The sequence below is a fragment of the Aulonocara stuartgranti genome, assembly GCF_965226115.1.
Source record: "Aulonocara stuartgranti genome assembly, chromosome: 12".
Classification (NCBI taxonomy): domain Eukaryota; kingdom Metazoa; phylum Chordata; class Actinopteri; order Cichliformes; family Cichlidae; genus Aulonocara; species Aulonocara stuartgranti.
The window spans coordinates 479,288-498,885 of record NC_138948.1 but is presented as its reverse complement, the minus strand read 5'-3'; the positions used below and the strand labels follow the sequence as shown (position 1 = coordinate 498,885).

The 19,598-nt window shown below is 45.5% G+C and overlaps 1 protein-coding gene across 2 annotated transcripts in view; it reads right to left on the bottom strand.

Annotated features, from left to right (window-relative positions):
- Positions 1 to 8,181: 8,181 nt before the first annotated feature.
- The window catches only part of LOC309718707 (dynamin-1-like), a 29,578-nt gene continuing 18,161 nt past the window's right edge, over positions 8,182 to 19,598 (bottom strand). The window contains exons 10-23 of one of the 2 annotated variants that reach the window (XM_082554200.1): positions 18,364 to 18,502; positions 18,183 to 18,269; positions 17,876 to 17,946; positions 17,624 to 17,675; positions 17,494 to 17,505; positions 17,071 to 17,184; positions 16,518 to 16,627; positions 15,988 to 16,099; positions 15,863 to 15,874; positions 15,629 to 15,796; positions 15,045 to 15,131; positions 14,808 to 14,962; positions 14,561 to 14,731; positions 8,182 to 10,390 (exon numbers count right to left, since the gene is read on the bottom strand). In XM_082554200.1, the coding sequence (XP_082410326.1) occupies positions 10,330 to 10,390; positions 14,561 to 14,731; positions 14,808 to 14,962; positions 15,045 to 15,131; positions 15,629 to 15,796; positions 15,863 to 15,874; positions 15,988 to 16,099; positions 16,518 to 16,627; positions 17,071 to 17,184; positions 17,494 to 17,505; positions 17,624 to 17,675; positions 17,876 to 17,946; positions 18,183 to 18,269; positions 18,364 to 18,502 (1,351 nt within the window). In that variant the 3' untranslated portion in view covers positions 8,182 to 10,329. Of the gene's footprint in view, positions 11,238 to 14,560; positions 14,732 to 14,807; positions 14,963 to 15,044; positions 15,132 to 15,628; positions 15,797 to 15,862; positions 15,875 to 15,987; positions 16,100 to 16,517; positions 16,628 to 17,070; positions 17,185 to 17,493; positions 17,506 to 17,623; positions 17,676 to 17,875; positions 17,947 to 18,182; positions 18,270 to 18,363; positions 18,503 to 19,598 lie in introns of both variants that reach the window. The other variant, XM_082554201.1, reaches the window with a different exon arrangement.

The following is a 19,598-nucleotide window of genomic DNA, read 5'->3' as shown; positions in this document are numbered from 1 at the left end:
TGCATAAGGCTAGGATTGTGCCAGGGGCATTTCGAAGGCCAAAAGGCATGACGGTGTATTGGAGGAAGTGATCAGGAGTGACAAAAGCAGAAATTTCAGATGCACGTGGAGTGAGGGGAACTTGCCAATAACCCTTTAATAAATCCAGCTTGGTGACAAACTTTGTGGAGCCAACCCTGTCAACACAATCCTCCATGCGGGGAAGAGGATAGGAGTCAGGTTTGGTCACATTGTTCACTTTTCGGAAGAAGAAGAACATTATATATATATAATGTTTGCGGCCTTATCCAGCAACTCGTGGTACTCGAGGTCCTCAGACAACCGCTGCAGCATGGAGATGGGCTCATTGAAATTAACAGGCATCGGGATCTTAGACAGCTCTTTGCCGATGCAGTTTTTCATGATGCTCCAAAGGTTGAGGGAGTAGTTTGGTTTGTCTGGGATGCGTGTCCACCTCTTCAGAAGAAGGAACACGAGAAGCTGGAGAAATACCAAGGGCTCAGAGAAGAGCTCGAGAGGATGTGGAGGGTGAAGGTAACGGTGGTCCCCGTGGTAATCGGAGCACTAGGTGCGGTGACTCCCAAGCTAGGCGAGTGGCTCCAGCAGATCCTGGGAATAACATCGGAGATCTCTGTCCAGAAGAGCGCAGTCCTGGGAACAGCTAAGATACTGCGCAGGACCCTCAAGCTCCCAGGCCTCTGGTAGAGGACCCGAGCTTGAAGGATAAACCGCCTGCAGGGGGCGTGCTGGGTGTTTTTTATATATATATATATAGTATATACATTGTGCATGTGCAGTAGTAGCAGCCAGCAGGTGAATTCTGTACATTAATATGAATAGACGTCTGACTATTTTACAGGATAGACAATATAAACATATTTAAAATTAAAGGAATTGAAATGTACATTGTTCCTTGGTTTAGTGTCTGGAAGAGTCCTGTCTCAGTCAATTATAGATGATGTGAGAGGGCGGGTGTGTGTGTTTAGGGCACGGATGGCTTGGGGATAGAAGCTCCTCTTGAGTCTCTCTGTCCTTGCCCGGATGATGCAGAACCTTCTACCAGATTGCAGAAGTTGGAACAGTTTGTTGCCAGGATGGGACGGGTCCTTCAGTATCTGCGCTGCTCTAGTCCGGCATCTCCTGGTGTAGGTGTCCTGAAGCGGGGGGAGAGCAATCCTGCAGCAGCGTTCTGCTGTACGGATCACTCTCTGGAGAGCTTTTTGGTCCTTCACACAGCTGTTCCCGAACCACGATGTCATGTTCTGTGTGAGGATGCTCTCCACAGCGCCTGTATAGAAAATCCTGAGGATCTTTGGAGAGACCCTGAACTTCCTCAGTTGTCGTAGGTGATACAGGCGCTGCCTAGCCTTTTTGGTCTGGACCTGAATGTGGGCAGCCCATGTCAGGTCTGAGGAGATGTGGACACCAAGATACTTGAAGGACTGCACCCTCTCCACTGGAGCTCCATTGATGATAATGGGCTTGTAGTCTCTGTGCTGACCCCTTCTGAAGTCCACCACCAGCTCCTTGGTCTTGCCGACGTTCAGCTGGAGGTTCATCTAGTACGTACTGCTCGGGGGTAGCTGTGCCGGACAGATATTTCTCTTTAAGCAGCCGCAGAGGACCACGCACTGTGTGTCCAAACACCAGCTCTGCAGGACTGAAACCCGTGGACTCACACTCTCTCTCACCACTGGAAGAAGTGGCACACCCTCGTCCCACTCTCTTTCTGACTCGAGGCAGAACTTCCTCATCATAGCTTTAAATGTTTGGTGGAAACGCTCAAGCGCACCCTGTGATTCGAGATGATACGCACTGGAGTTTTGATGCTTTATGCCAAGCAATTTTAAGATCTGAGCAAAAATCTTGGACAAGAAGTTTGACCCTTGGTCCGTTTGAACTGATCTAGGCAAACCGAAAGCAGAGAAAAAGTTCACTGAGGCTCTGACAACAGCTTTGACTGTAGCGGAATAGCCTCAGGGAAGCGTGTGACGGCGCACATCAAAGTCAAGATGTACTCGCTGAAAAGCCTTCAGCTAATCCAAAATGCTGCAGCAAGAGTCCTGACAGGGACTAGAAAGAGAGAGCAGATTTCTCCTGTTTTGGCTTCCTGTTAAATCCAGAATTCTAAATCCTGCTCCTCACATACAAGGTCTTAAATAATCAGGCCCCATCTTATCTTAATGACCTTGTAGTACCATATCACCCTATTAGAGCACTTCGCTCTCGCTCTGCAGGCCTACTTGTTGTTCCTAGAGTATTTAAAAGTAGAATGGGAGGCAGAGCCTTCAGTTTTCAGGCCCCTCTTCTGTGGAACCAGCTTCCAGTTTGGATTCAGGAGACAGACACTATCTCTACTTTTAAGATTAGGCTTCAAACTTTCCTTTTTGCTAAAGCATATAGTTAGGGCTGGACCAGGTGACCCTGAATCCTCCCTTAGTTATGCTGCAATAGATGTAGGCTGCTGGGGGATTCCCATGATGCACTGGGTGTTTCTTCTTCACTCACTATGTGTTAACAGACCTCTCTGCATTGAGTCATAGTTGTTATTAACTTCTGTCTCTCTTCCACAGCATGTCTTTATCCTCTCTAATTTCTCTCACCCCAACCAATCACAGTCGATGGCCCCGCCCCTCCCTGAGCCTGGTTCTGTTGGAGGTTTCTTCCTGTTAAAAGGGAGTTTTTCCTTCCCACTGTCGCCAAAGTGCTTGCTCATAGGGGGTCATATGATTGTTGGGCTTTTCTCTGTATCTATAAAGCGCCTTGAGGCGACTTTTGTTGTGATTTGGCGCTATATAAATAAAATTGAATTGAACTGAATTGAATTGTACTGATGATCTGACTTTGTTTTTGGAAGCGGACCTACACAATCAATGATTATGTGTTTTCCACTGACCTGGCAAATGTGGCAAGAACGGCAGTACTTAGTTACATCAGACTTCAAACCTGGCCAGAAAAAGTGACGCAGAATACGATGGTAACAACTACCTGTTGAGATACATTCCAGCTAAGATCACTAGATGAGGGAGGATGCCATTTGCGCATTAACACGTCATTTTCAATGCTGTAGACACGGGGATTCTGATCGTAAACATTTGGCTCATTTGGGTTGGGTTGAGTTGGATCATTCTGTTGCACATGAACAAAATCTGTTCTGTTTATCTCAAAAGACAGGTCAGGTGTAGCAGGTAGCAGGCTGTCAGACACACATTTTTCAGCTTTTTCCACAGGCAGTTCAGCTTTCTCAGGAACAGCTTTAGAACATAGAAAAGAATCAGACAAGTCAACATCACCGTATTTGTGCTTGTGGGCGCACGTGACAACACAAGCAGGAAAAACAGAGGGCAGACTGTCAGCTGCACATTCAGAAACAAAAACAGAATCATCGGCGGGCTTTTCAATTACCTCAGGGATTGGGAAAACTTTCCTGTTGGCTAGATCATTCCCCAGAATCACAGTAACCCCCTCCACGGGCAAGCGAGCACCCCCACTGTTACCGGGCCCGAAAAGAGAGGTGACTGTAGGAAAACTGTGCAGCGGAGCTCGTAACACACTCATTTTCACTCCCCACATAAGAGCATCAGCACCACAAAATGAATTACTAGAAAAAGGCAGCGCGCTTTCCAAAATGAGAGACTGGGCAGCCCCAGTGTCACACAAAATTACAATTGGCACACCATCCTCCTCTTTCCCAGTCAGTGAGACGAATCCTTTTGAAATGAAAGGTCAGTAACTGCTGTCAAGACCGTCATTTCCTGGTTCATCACTGACGGGATTAGGAGTAGAGACCAACCGAACGAAACCAACACTTTTTGGTTTTTTCGATGTTTGAGTTTGCTCTTTGCGATGAAGTGACGGACATTTGGCAATGAGATGGCCAGTATCATGGCAATAAAAGCATTGTCGGACGGTCATGGGAACCGGATCAGGGCGTGTTTGACGCTTAGGAGAAACCCTCAAACTCCTCGCAGGTTTAGACAACGGAGCACATTCATGGCGCACAGCTGAAAACGTAGTGTGATGGGTCAACACAAACTCATCTGCGAGAACAGCAGCTTTAGACAACAAATCCAGCTTTTGCTCATTGAGATGCACAACAACACTTTCTGGAAGACGCGTTTTGAATTCTTCCAACAGAACCAATTCTCTTAGCTGAGCAAAGTCCTTCACTTTACTTGCAGCTAACCACTTATCAAACAAAAGAGTCTTCTCCCTGGCAAACTCTACATGTGTTTGGTTGGCAGATTTTTCACATGACCAAAACCTCTGGTGAATTGTCTCAGGAACTAGCTCATAAGCCCTTAAAATAGTGGATTTCACAATTTCATAATCCAGACTGTCATCAATGGATAAGCTTGCACACACTTCCTGTGCTTTCCCCACCAATTTACACTGCAGCAACAAACTCCACACATCCTTGGGCCATTTTAAAGTGGTTGCGATGCGTTTAAAGGCATTATAGTAAGAGTCAACCTCACTTTCTCTGAAAGGTGGCACTAAAGCAATCTGCTTGCTTGCATCAAACTGGTCAGAGGAGAATGAATCACAAGTTTTACTGACAATTTTACTCACTGTAATAGAGGTAACATTACGTTGTCAGGAGGGATCCAGCTCCATAGCCCTTATACGAAGATGCATAAGCTCAACTTCTTTGGCTTTAGCCTCAAGCTCCACCTCTTTCAGGCGAAGGGCGAGCCTAAGATGTTGAAATTGTCCGGCTGGGCTAACATTTGGGACCTGAATGGCAGCAGGAGCCTCTGCCCCTGGTGTCACCCGTCCACTGGCAGCTTGTGGTATGGTTGCAGCAGCTTCTGCTCCCACATCCACCACCAAACCTCCAGTCGCATCAATCGGCCGAGGTTTCAACTTCGTAATTAACCCCTTTATCCAACAGCTGTGCTGTCAGACACTGCTTAGTTTCTAGCTTTTTAGTATTCAAAGGTTCACTAACATTAAACAACTTTGCCACCAACAACAAATCTGCCTTTGTGCATTGATCCAACTTATCCATGGTGGGTTGCAGTGCAAAATCATCCATGTCAAAAGTCATTGCGGCTAGTCTACCCCCAACACTACAAGAAAACTGCCAACCAAAAACTGTAGGCAACCTAAAAAATACAATGAGCAAAAAGAATGGCAAAAGAAAAGAGCGGACGAGCCCCCACTTTATGTTACGCCCCAGTCTAGGTGTACAGGAACGTAGCATAAGAGTTAAAGAAGGAAGTGACCCCGCCCTGGTCCCCAAAACCATACACAGAAAAAACAATTTCTTAGTGAACGGTGGTTTATTTGTCTACACTGAAAAAGAAGCTCCGGGGTGAACAAAGGCCAAAATAACAAACAAAATAAGCTAAGTCAGGAAAGGAGGTGTTGTCTAAAACCCTATGTGAAACAAAAACCAAACAAAAGACAAGCGCTACACCTAACTACCTAACTAAAATAAACAGGAGAAAACAGTACAAGGAAAAATAATAAGGCAGCTCACCCCTTCTGTTTCAGTGCTATTTACAAGTGAAAACTAATGTACACGCTATATACAAAGCTCGGTAAGTCACGAGAAGCTCAAACAGAATGATACAGGTTTTGGAAACCAGGGTCAGGTCTGCTGCTGCTGTCAGTGGCTCAACTGCTGGTAACAGATTTTCAAAGCAACCACATGATCAGGGGACCAATCAGCAGCCGTCAGCTTATCCAATCAGGGACCTGCAGAGACTTAAAGACACAGACACAAGAAACAGCCACCAAGACACATTATGACCAGGGCCGTAACAACATCTTTCAGTAAAAACTTGCTTCAGTAGCCAGCCTCTTTCAGTAAAAACCTATTTCAATAACAAACCTGTTTCAGTAAAAAATAAAAACATGTTTCAGTAAAAACGTGTTTCAAAAACAAACCTGTTTCAGTAAAAACCTGTTTCAGTAAAAACCTGTTTCAATAACAAACCTGTTTCAGTAAAAACATGTTTCAGTAAAAACGTGTTTCAATAACAAACCTGTTTCAGTAAAAACATGTTTCAGTAAAAACATGTTTCAGTAAAAACGTGTTTCAGTAAAAACATGTTTCAGTAAAAACATGTTTCAGTAAAAACGTGTTTCAATAACAAACCTGTTTCAATAAAAATAAAAACATGTTTCAGTAAAAACGTGTTTCAATAACAAACCTGTTTCAATAAAAATAAAAACATGTTTCAGTAAAAACGTGTTTCAATAACAAACCTGTTTCAGTAAAAACACGTTTCGGTTAAAACGTCTTTCAATAACAAACCTGTTTCAGTAAAAACGTGTTTCAGTAAAAACAAGCTTCAGTAGCCAACCTGTTTCAGTAGCCAACCTGTTTCAGTAAAAACCTGTTTCAGTAAAAACCTGTTTCAGTAAAAACCTGTTTCAATAACAAACCTGTTTCAGTAAAAATAAAAACATGTTTCAGTAAAAACGTGTTTCAATAACAAACCTGTTTCAGTAAAAACATGTTTCAGTAAAAACGTCTTTCAATAACAAACCTGTTTCAGTAAAAACATGTTTCAGTAAAAACCTGTTTCAATAACAAACCTGTTTCAGTAAAAACATGTTTCGGTTAAAACATGCTTCAGTAGCCAACCTGTTCCAGGACTGCTAGAAAAGTTTAACATAACTAACTGTCTGTGCTGAATCAGTCTTATTAGGTAATGTTCAAATAATGTGATCATCCCAGTGTTTCCAGTGTGGGAGAAAGTACTCAGAGTACTCAGGGCCTTCAAGCTACACACTATGAAAGGCAGCAACAAGGTTAATGTTCAGAAACCTAAAGTCTGTATCAGCAGCAGAATGGAGCTAAAATAAATGTTGGTTTCAGTTCTATGAAGCTTTGAGTATTTTGGATCAGTAGCTGCTGTGTTTGTTGCATCATATTGCTGTAATTGTTTATATGCTTTATATATTCTGAGCTAAGTTGATCTATGGTGTTACATCATATTCTATAAGGATGTTATGTGTTTGTAGACTTTCTGCCCAGTTTGATCCATTTAGCAGAAGTCAGCCTGTTTAAGGCTCTGATATCTATTCTGTGTGACTTACAGCAGTTATGACATGGTCTGATTTTCTCACCCAATAAAGGAACATTTCATATATCAGTCTACTCTTCATTCTATCAGACACAGTTATCACAGCTCCTACATTTGCTTTTTACACATATATGTAAGCATTGAGCCAAATTTAGTAATGCCAACATATTAAACAAACAATATTTGTCTCCTATATATAATACATCTATATACACACTGTCACAGATGCTTGTGTTTGAGTGAAGATTTAAGGTGACAGGAAATATAAATAACTGCAACTTGAATCTTTACTGAAGCTCAGTGTTTGACACAGAGTTCAAGCTCACTGCTGTAATAACTAATAATGATTAATATACTAACTATAATATTGGCCATATTATATTTACCTTACCACAGTGAGATGATTTTAGTCTCATGAACAACATCAGCTAATTGTTATTTACTAGCTAATCTTATATGACTGTTCAGTACAGAAATGAAACCCAACAATCATGTTTACAGTCCTGTGGTCTCAGATACTCAACTAATCACACAAAGCTCATGTAAAACAAACAAACAAATGGACAAACGATTTTCTCCGTCATTTCTGTCACACAAAGCTGTATGAAACGTTTCCAGCGGTTAGTATCATGGTTGCTAGGCAACCTGAGCAGCGTGATGGAGGCTAGACCGTCCCATTTCACTTCCGGCTTTAGCAGTCTTTGAGTACGTGACCGTTGTGGACTCTGAGGCTGCAGACCCTGAATTGGGACACAGCCTCATTGATCTGTAGTTCACGGTAGAGGAAATGTAAACATTTTGAATTTATGGTTTACCAGGAGACAATGATAGTCCACATGACTAAATGTCTGAATTGAGCCAATTATATTTCAGATACAGTGATACAGACTGTGGATGCACAACTGTCATAGGTCATTATTAGACCCCTCAAAAATGTGATTAACTGACGTTAGCTTCCTAACACAACTCATAGCTTCGATGATAACAGGATGTTGATGTATGTTAGCTAGGATGAATTAGAGACAGAGCGAGAAAGAGAAACATATCAAGTAGAAAACCCCATATCAAGAGGTCATGTGACATGTCATGTGACTGATGATGGTGTCAGGAGGTGAGTGGGTGACAAAGAGTCAAAGTCATCTTCATTCACACAAACTTTATTCATATCTGTTTGGGCCCTGATCACATGACACTAATACACAACAGATCTACACACACACACACTCTCTTTTGTACACACACACACACACACACTACAGTGTTGGCCGCTGCATATTTAGTTTAGCTTTTTGCTCACATATATATGGTACATTTCTATATCGTCATATTCGCTGCACATAGATTCATATTGAGAGCATACACAGGTAACTATGCACAAGCACAGGTGTGGGAGGGGCCGAGGTGCGTGGAGTGTGCCGCTGCAGAGCAAAGTGTAACACTTTACTGATTGATAAACTCATACGACAAGCATGCAGACGTTAATGTAGACAACGACGACACGGCACAGCTAATGCCCCGCGGCGGTGGCGGCGCTGAACGCTGCTCGGAGCTTAACTAACTCTACAAAATCACCACAACATGAAGAACAAACACAACACAGTGAGGAGATCAGCTGGTACATCCAAACAGGAAACACGATCACTTGACACTTTGCTCGCATGAGCAGCACAAAACCAACCCCACCTCCAGAGAAACTGGGCCACCTCCACAAACATTATCTCCTCATCGCTTCAGTCACAGTTTCCTCTGATCTTCACATCAGAGGAAGCTCACGGTAAACCAATGAGGAAATGAAGAAGAACAAAAAACATGTCAACCCTGCTGGCGTTAGATGAAGAGGTAGAACCAGCTGGAACCAGGAAAGGGAAGGAGGAACCACAACGATCCATTTGGAACCAGCTGGTAGCTTCGTGGTCCATGCAATAGCTACACTGGACAAACATTTGTGGAACAGATGTAGATCAGAGGTAAGACGGGACGGTTAGCTGAAGGTGGGTGAGCTCAGCGAGCACTGTGCTGCTTTTCAATCTTTTCTCTCTCTGATGTAGATGTGATAACAGCTCTCTACCTCTAACAGCCCGATTACTATGTGAAGGGTTCAGGATATCGGACCGAATTTGACCTTTAACGGAAACCGCATCAGCAGGATTTGATTTGTGGAGGGATCAAATTTGACCTTAAGCTACCTTTATTCTAGCTAACTCACAGCTAACTATCCCACCTTAAAGACGGTATAAAAGATGGACATAGCTTCTGGGTCTGAAACGTGACGCACTAAAGCTGCAATCTTTGTAATGGCCACCAGGGGGCATTAGCTGTGGTAGACTTGCCAGTCCCACAGAAGTCTGAAAAACCACCCTGGCCGTGACCTCTGTTAACACTTCCTGGTGAGTTTTTGGTCCCTGCTGCTCGTCTCAGTTCGAACCCAATAACAGATCGAGTCAATTTCAAACATTTTGATCGTTGTATGTTTCTGAAAAACTCATCGGGCCTCTTGGCTCCACCCCTCAATCGTCACACATGTGTCAACACACTGAGATGGCCATGGTGAGAGAAGCTCGTCTCATGGCTTCATACTGGCATTCAAAAATATAAAACATCACGGCAGCTACGTCCATCTGTTACACCGTCTTTGCTGAACCGCTCATAAAGTCTGAGCACAGACTGATTGAGTCCCTGGATCCAGCTGAGAGGTCACAGCCCATCTCTGGAAACATCTGGATTCAGTACTGTCCATAACTTTGACAGTTACAAACGCACAAACTGAGCCAGTTACATGACCGTTCACGAGGCCTGTGTACAGCTGGTTTCAGCCTATGTTTGTGCTTAGAGGATGGTGCATGGTGATCCACACATGTCACATGTTCAGTGCAGCTACAGGTGGAAGGACAGACGCCAGCAGAAACAAACGTGGAATTCCAGCAGAGTAAAATAAATAATACAATAAATAGATAAATACACAAGTTAAAACTGTAAACTTTACACTGTAAAGAAACGGCACCATGGATCAGAACAGGAAGTGAACATGAAGATGATCTCAGCCGGGACATTCAGAGCAGAGACCTCCTCCTCGCCTCGTCTCCTCCGGAGTCGTCTACAGTACTGACCGACCTGCTGAGGTCACATGTTTCTGTCTGCGGCGTGACCGAACGTCATATTTACACACAATGTATTGCTGATCAGCTGCTATACAGTCAGAATAAGTGCTGATAATAATCAATATGTTTATTACTAGGAAGGTTCACAGTAACACAGCTTCAGTGAGACACAAACACACACTCCGTTCAGCTTAACCCTCAATCGAAGACTGGGGACTCTCTCCGTGGGCGGGGCTACCTTTACTGGGACGACTGGGAAAAAAATGACAGAAAACAAAAGAGGAGAAGAGTAAATGAGGAGAAAGGCCAACTGGTACAGGGGTCAGAGGTCACATGAGTACAAACAGAACTGGCTAGAACCAGCAGTGATCCTCATGATCACGGTAGATCTTGATGGAACCAGATGGTACCAATAAGCAGGGCGTTCGGTGAGCAGCTTATACATTTAAACCAGTTAGAAGATCCAACAGACTAGAACCAGCAGAAACTTGTTAGATGTAAAGAAACCAGTTGCTGAAACTTACCGGAGCCAACCAGAACTGGCTAAAACAGCTGGTACTAGCATGTTGGGCAACCAGTCTGTTCAAACCAACCAGCCCGGTCTACATCAGGGCTGGATTTCTCAAGAACCAGTTGGTACCGGTATATCGGAACAACTGGCAGGAACCAGTGAAACCAGTAGATGGACCCAAACAAGGAGCAGGTTTGGAAAGCAGTCCATTCAAATATGGCTGAGTTAGAACTACTGTGAACCACTGAAGCCGAGTTTAAAACAAAAACCATCAGGACCCGCTCGGATCATCCTGCTGGTACCAGTAACCCATCCATCAATATCAAGCTGGAATTAGAACCAGTTAGAACCAGTTTAAGCAGGCTGGAATAAGTCTGAGGTTTGAACCAGTCAGAGCTGGTCTGGTGCAGCATGTGACCAAAGGGAAATCTGAGTAAAGTGTCCATGCTGTGAAACCACATATGGAGCACTGATGGAACGGCCGTTTCACACGGGTCACGTGTTTCGTATGCTTGTGTGTGTGACTGTCAGGGGGCGGAGTCAGAGGCTGGTCTGGATGGTCGGGATGGAGATGCAGGAGCCCTCCGACTGGAGACAGACAGACAGACAGAGAGACAGACAGTCAGTCACGGGCCGATGGAGCTGGTAGTCACACTGATGCTAGGAAAATGGGCGGTACCACACGGTGAGCGCAACAGTTTGATTGGGCGATGAGACAAACACACAGGGTGGAAACAGTGACATCACACAGACATCTGACGTACCATTGGTGAACTCCTCACTGGTCACTGATAGAGATTCTGAAAGAATAACCAAATATGGTCAACATGAGGGAGGCGGAGCTACCTGCTCTGACGCTGAGAGATTCCTCCCAAACACTGAAGGTTTGTGAGTATGTTTCAACATTTCTGCATAAATCTGATCAAATTTTCTAAAAGTCCAAACATAGAACCAAACAGTGGTGACTATCACTCATTCACTAAACTGATCCAACATGAGTGAGGCTCCCGCGTCCTGTACTGGACTGCTAACACGTCCTATTTCAGCCACACATGCTCTGTGGGTATCAGTGAGGACCAGAACTAGCTGGAACCGTTACGATTCCTCTGGCAGGGGCAGCTCAGACATTATTCAGTCTGTTGCAGCCGGATGATTATGTTAGTTTAAATGAATCAACACCCCCGAGTCATTCTAACTACCAGAAACCTCGAAACACAGGCCGAGGGGGAGGTGTGGCAGCAATTTTTCACACCAGCCTATTAATCAACCAAAGACCCAGACAGACTTTTAATTCATTTGAAAGCCTGATGCTTAGCCTCGTCCACCCCAGCTGTGAAACTCAGAAACCAGTCTTACTTGTTATCATCTATCGTCCACCTGGGCCTTACACAGAGTTTGTCTGATTTCTCAGACTTTATATCTAATTTAGTTCTGAGCTCAGATAAAATAATTATTGTGGGTGATTTTAACATCCATGTAGATGCTAAAAATGACAGCCTCAACATGGCATTTAATCTGTTATTAGACTCAATTGGCTTCTCTCAAAATGTAAAAGAACCCACCCACCACTTTAATCACACTCTAGATCTTGTTTTAACATATGGCATAGAAACTGAACATTTAACAGTGTTTCCTGAAAACCCTCTGCTGTCTGATCATTTCCTGATAACATTTACATTTACAATAATTGATTACACAGCGGTGGAGAGTAGACTTTATCACAGTAGATGTCTTTCTGAAAGCGCTGTAACTAAGTTTAAGAATATAATCCACCCACTGTTATCATCTCCAATGCCCTGTACCAACACAGAGCAGAACAGCTATCTGAACGCTACCCCAACAGAGGTCGATCATCTTGTTAATAATTTCACCTCCTACCTACGTACGACTCTGGATACTGTAGCTCCTGTGAAAACTAAGGTCTCTAATCAGAAGTACCTGACTCCGTGGTATAATTCTCAAACACGTAGCCTAAAGCAGATGACTCGTAATCTGGAGAGGAAATGGCGTGTCACAAATTTAGAGGATCATCATTTAGCCTGGAGAAATAGTTTGCTGCTTTATAAGAAAGCCCTCCACAAAGCCAGAACATCTTACTATTCATCACTGATTGAAGAAAATAAGAACAACCCCAGGTTTCTCTTCAGCTCTGTAGCCAGGCTGACAAACAGTCAGAGCTCTGTTGAGCCAACCATCCCTTTAACGTTAACTAGTAATGACTTCATGAACTTCTTCACAAATACAATTTTTATCATTAGAGAAAAAATTACCAGTAATCATCCCACAGATGTAATATTATCTACAGCTACTCTTAGTACCATTGATGTTAAGTTAGACTCTTTTTCTCCAACTGATCTTTCTGAGTTAACTTCAATAATTACTTCCTCCAAACCATCAACGTGTCTTTTAGACCCCATTCCTACAAAACTGCTCAAAGAAGTCCTGCCATTAATTAATTCTTCGATCTTAAATATGATCAACCTATCTCTAATAATCGGCTATGTACCACAGGCCTTCAAGCTGGCTGTAGTTAAACCTTTACTCAAAAAGCATCTCTAGACCCAGCAGTCTTAGCTAATTATAGGCCAATCTCCAACCTTCCTTTATATCAAACATCCTTGAAAGAGTAGTTGTCAAACAGCTAACAGATCATCATTGACAGAGTGTCCACTGGCCTGTAGGTGTGAATAGACTGAGTCCTGGCACTTATTGTCGTATGTGTTTACTTTGTTATTTTCCTTTTTACATCAAATTTATGCAAAAACATAGAAAATCATAAGAAACTGTCAAACACCTCTGAAAGGTACTGTTAGAACAGGATCACACAAACACAAGAGACGAACGGACAGAAAGACAGGAAAACACACACAGACACACACACACACACAGACACACACACACACACAGACACGCACAGACAGGAGGACAGACAGACAGGAGGACAGACAGACATGGCTCCGTGGGCTGTGTGGGAGTGGGCAGGTGCGCAGACCTCATGCTGGGCTAACAGACACACAGGTGAGGACGGAGAGTCTGAGGAAAGAAAGACAGTCTTTCTTTTTCATGTCTGTGCAGGTTGTTTGTTGATCGCTGCTTTTTGTTCTACAGTACCAACGAAGAAGAAAGTTGCTCTCAGCTAGTTTTTGATAAAACATCATCCGGGTCACACAAACACAAACTCTCTGCTTCAGGTTCAAACACTTTCACAGGTAATGCTCTTTTTAACGACTGATGTCTTTTACTGTAGCTCTGCTGAAGCCAGCTGCACACACTGATGACAATCCCTGGAAACATCTGGATGTTCATGGTACAGTTTAGAAACAGCATTCCAGGATACAGTCATCTGTTTGATGCTCCTGTACACTGCACGCCGAGACCGTCTTACACTGTCACACACACCCGTCAACCAACACCTGCAGTTCCTCCACCATCCAGCCGAAGCAGCAGTGAGTCAGTCCCACAGATTTCCATGTAAAACTTTACGTGTTTGGTGTCTGTGGATCATTTATTGGAGGATGCGTTATTACGCACCTGGATTAAAGTTTTCATTATTAGGGGCGTGGCCTCTTTGACTGACAGGTGGATGATGAAACAGGTGGCTGCAGCTGATGGCTGTCTGCTGGGCTTCAGCTCAGCTCATGTCCCTGAACTGGACCTGTGGACCGTGTGCGTGCTGCCGGAGCTTTTTTAATGACATGGCCAATAACACTGCTGCTGTGACGTTACTGTGAGAGACCATGTGACATCACAGGCTCCTTTCATCTTTTATGTACAGTCTGCCTCCAGAAACTCACCTGTCCTGACTGCATTTGAACTCAGCACACGCTAGGAGCCTGTGACCGTGCTGCTGATCACCTGACCTCTGTGACCTCAGGTTTCCTGTTATAAACATGGATTAGGAGGAGCGTTACCTGGGAACTCCAGGTGGTGGCGCTCTGTTGGGTCGTGAGGGAATAGAGGGTGGGGGTCCAGGATCAGGTGACACCGCCGGACGGGAGGGGGGACCCGGGGCGGCACGACCACCTGGACGAGGAGGGCCAGGAGGGGCCCGGCGCTGGGGGGTCGGACTGGACATGGGGGACCTGCAGAGACCAGCCGAGTGTCAGCGATGCCGCCCATGGTCTGTTACGCAGCACGGCCCATCTGTTAGCGGCATACCTGCGTCCTGACGGCATCCCCGTCACCTGCAGCCACGAGTCGTCAACAGGCGGAGGCATCGCAGTGGTGATGGTGGAGGTGCTGATGTCACCGATGATGCTGAGGCCCTCGCGCAGCGCGTGGTACATCCTGAGCATCTCATCGCGGTGCTGAGCCTGGACGAGAGCAGGAAGAAGCAGGGTCTGAGTCTGATTGGCTTAAAACCCGAGCCCCTCCCACCTCCACCTGCTGCCTCACCTGTTCCTGGGACTCCTCCATCAGGGTGTTCTGGTCTCCACAAGAGTACAGCTGAGCCAGCAGGTCAGCGTGGATGAAGTCCTTCGTCTGAGGAGCAGAGAGGAGGTCACGTGACTCACAATATGACTTCCTGTACGGCCTTGTGCAGCGCCCCCCTGCCCTCCATCCAGGATCTGTACCTCTCAAGAACCAGGAAACGGGCAGGGAAAATCATCGCAGACCCCTCACACCCTGCACACAGACTTTTTGATCTGCTGCCCTCTGGCAGACGGTACAGAAGCCTGCAGACCAGGACCACCCGACACAGGAACAGTTTCTTTCCCCTCGCCATCTCCCTTCTTAACAGTTGACCTGTCACACTGCTCCCCCTGCCAGACTGCAGCTGCACCTTATGTACATTTTGTAGTATTCATTCCACCTCATTCATTTCTGTATTTTATGTATATAAGTTTAGATTCGTTATTTATAGTTGGTTTACACAGCTTGTGTATGCATGTGTAATGTGTATATATAGACACTGTGTGTGTGTGTGTGTGTGTGTGTGTGTGTGTGTGTGTGTGTGTGTGTGTGTGTGTGTGTCGTACATTGTTGACCATTAGGTGCATGATGGTCTTGGGGATCAGGTCCCTGATGGTACGGTGGATGATGGCAAGGTACGAGTCCACCAGGTTCCTGACGATCTCCACCTGCCGCTCCAGCTGAGGGTCCAGACTGTGGATCTGCCCGTCGCCACTCGACTCCTCGACCTCCACCTGCACACGCTGACCGTTAAACACACACACACCACCTCCACCTGAAGTGCATCATGAGACACTCACCTTCTCTTTATCCTGATGGAGGGTGTGGAGAGGACAGAATAAAGTATTTACATGTAATTGTACTGCAGTAATAAGTAATAACATCAGTAATAATATTGTTATAACACAGTACAAATTGGGCGTACCACGCTGCGTTCAGGGTACACTCCAGCACGTAGGAAGGACGCCTTCCAGCCGTCGACCTCGTCCTGAGACTCGCTGGCCAGCTCCAGCTGACGGTAGTCCTTGTACACGTTCCTACAGACACAAATCACAGGATCATCATCAGAACCAACGACACACACATATCTCATCTGCTGCTGAAAAACAAATCTCCATTTTCCATGTCTACTTCCTGTCACGTGACGGCGTTTGTCTGCGCCATCAGAGAGCCTAAACTTTGACTGAGAACAGTTTAACATCCTCCTCCTTCACCGGAAACATCTGCGCTGATGTGTTTCGAGCCGCTGCAGCTGGCACATCGCTGTGTGTCCAAATGGCGCTCCGTTTAGTTTCCATCTTCGCTGACCTTCAGATTTTTAACCACACGCTTTCATTCTCGGTTCGATCACAGCACATCACACTCAGATGGAAACTAACTCGTTGTTAAACGTTAGCGTAGGAGCTGGACGCTCGGAGCACCTCTCAGTGTGTGGACGTGGCTGATCACACTGACCTGTGCTCAGTGTTGAACAGGGCGAAGATGTGTTTGCTGGACATGAAGCTCTTCTCAATGTCCTTCAGTTTCAGGTTGTCTACAGGCAGCATGTACTTCTTCTCTTTCTCCTGTAGGAGGTGCAATGAAAGCAGTGAGATAAATAGCATAAAGCCTTTCGGGCTTCTGCCCTCTCAGTAAACCTTTATTTAACTAGATTTAACTTTAAATAGAAATAAAAGGTTTGTGCTGGATCCATGTGACACCTTCCTTTGGTATCAAAAAACCTGCTGATGGAAATGAGCAACAACGTGTTTACATGTGTGTGTTTGTCACGGTTTCCTCCTGCAGACTGTGAGGTGTTGAAATGACTCGTCCAGCCGCGGTTTGTACTGCAGATTGTGACAGTTTTGAAATACATGTCTGATGTGTAATGGCACGGCTCACCGGCAAAGCTCTGCACACAAACAAAACCAGCTGGTACATAAAAACATGCTCTGCCACACAGCGCTGCACGGTGCAGGTGTGAGCATGCGTGTGCGTTTGTGCAGGTGTCTGTGCCAGTGTGTGTTACCTCGTCATCTTTGTACCAGGACAGCGTCTCAGCAGTCAGGACGAACCAGTACTCTTTGGCTCCGCCCTTCATGATGCTGATGTTGTTGATGGTGAGCCAGCCTTTACGGATCACCTGCGCACGGCATCAGTAAAACATGTGACTGCTGATGATGTCACTAATCGCTAAAATGTGAAAACATCTGATGTTGGGCTGCAGTCTCCGCAGAAACCTGGACGTTTGGTATCAGGTAAAGATCAAATAACACCTGGACCAACATCACGAACCACCTCAGGAGGAGGATTCAAATCCAGATCAAAGGTCAAAGGTTGCTTTAAACCTGCATTTCACAGGTCAATGACACCAGTGTTTCCAGTAAACCAGCTCCAACACAGGTGCACCCTCACCCTTCCCATTACGCTACACATGAACACACACACTCACCATGATCTCATCCTGGTTGCCGTGGCAACAGAGGCGTTGGAGACAGAGGAAGAAAAAGAGGTTAAAGATGGCGTCCTCCCACACTTCATCGTGTTGCTCCTCCTTTCCCAGGATACCTGCACACACTCACCTGGTTTCCTGCTGCCTTCTTCTTGTTCATCTGACTGCTTTTCTGCTGAGCGCTGACACACACACACACACACACACACACACAGACACACAGACACACACACACACACACACACACACACACACACACACACACACACACCCCAGGTGAGTGTTCACACAGCTCAGGTGGTGTATCAGACAGCTGACACACCTGTACCTGTGTATCAGGGATACAGGTGAGCCTGACAGGAAGTCGGTTTAAGGGTCTTACTTTGCGAAGCCGATGAAGTCCTCGTGGTTTGTGTTCACGTAGGCCAACTCGATGTCGATCAGCAGCATCACCTGAGGAGGGAGACGGACAGCCATCAGCGGCATGTGACACAGGTGATGTCCATGTATCCTGCAAATCTTCTATGACTTGGTGGCGGTGAAGAGGACGGCCCTGTCACAGCCTGCCCACCTGCTAAGGTGAGCCCCGCCTCTCACCCAATGACAGCTGGAATAGGCCACGACTCTCCAGTGCCTGAACTGCGATGGTCAGGATCATACCAAGATGGCGACGGTGTCATGTGACCAACCTGCTCTTTGGAGCGGCTCTCTCGGTCTCTGATGTGCTGAGTGACGATCCTCTCCATCTCCTCTCTGAGCATCGGATACTGAGCCAGCTGCAGGCAGGAGGAGGTCAAAGGTCACTGTAGTCAGTACTGTGTATTAGCGCTTAGTACTGTGCGATGATAGTACTCGTAGTATGTGTAGTACCTTCTGTGTGCACTGCCTGACGGTGTTGACGAGCTCGCTGATCACCATGTCGACACATTTCTGACACGGCTCTTTGAGCTGAGCGATCAGACGCTTCACGATCGTCTCGAATGCCATGTCAGGGGTGAACAGACCCGTCCTGAGCACAGGTGAGCGCACAGGTGAGCGCATTCACACTCACCCCTGTATTCAGTTTTCCATTTCACACTACAACCTAGGTTTGCCACTTATCTGTACTCTAATTTTAATAACTGTACAGTACTCTGCTTTGCTATTGTCCAAGATGTAAATATGTAAAAATTGTGTTTCTGTTTCTAGTCTGTTTGTGTGTTTTTGCTGCTGATACAACCAAAGTTCCCCCTTTGTGGGACAATTAAAGGATTAGAATTCTGCGAGCGCAGCGACACACACTCATTAACCTCTGTCTCTCTTCCACAGCATGTCTTTTATCCTGTCTTCCTTCTCTCACCCCAACCAATCACAGCAGATGGCCCCGCCCCTCCCTGAGCCTGGTTCTTCCTGTTCAAAGGGAGTTTTTCCTTCCCACTGTCGCCAAAGTGCTTGCTCGTAGGGGGTCATATGATTGTTGGGATTTTCTCTGTATCTATAGTTGGGTTGCGGTCACGTGGTTCTGATGACGTGCGGAGGCAGCGCGATTTTTGAGTGGAGGGCGGAAGTAAACATGGAGGACACTGTGGAGAGTCAGGAGAGCAGCTATTGTGCAACTTTAGACCCCGTTTCTCGGGAGAGATATAAACAGATAGTTAAAAAATATATCGGACGTGATCCGTATTCTTTGAAAATGTCCGAATACACCACAGAAGTAAAGGATTTGCCTACTATCGAGGCTGTGGATATCACCAACTACTTGGTCCTCCAGACTTCTTACTACACTAGGCAGCAAATGAAAGCTTTCAAGAGTCTGGAGGCGTACAATTTTTTTGTCAGCGGGTGGGTCCACAACCTTGGAACAAAACGTCTCCGTGATGGATACAGTTTGGTGTTTGCAAGGGTGAGTGTTTGTTCTTATATTGCTTTATCTTAAACACGCTAACAGTTAGCGGTAGCGGCTTTAACGTCAACAAACATGCCACATCCTTAGGACTTCGTTAGAGTGACAGTTGTTTGTTTCAAGGTAAACCATTCTCAGCGGTCTAACGAGACACCTCTGAAGACTTGGGTAATTGCAAAGGAGGATGGAGAAGTGATTGCAGCTCATTGCAATTGTATGGCAG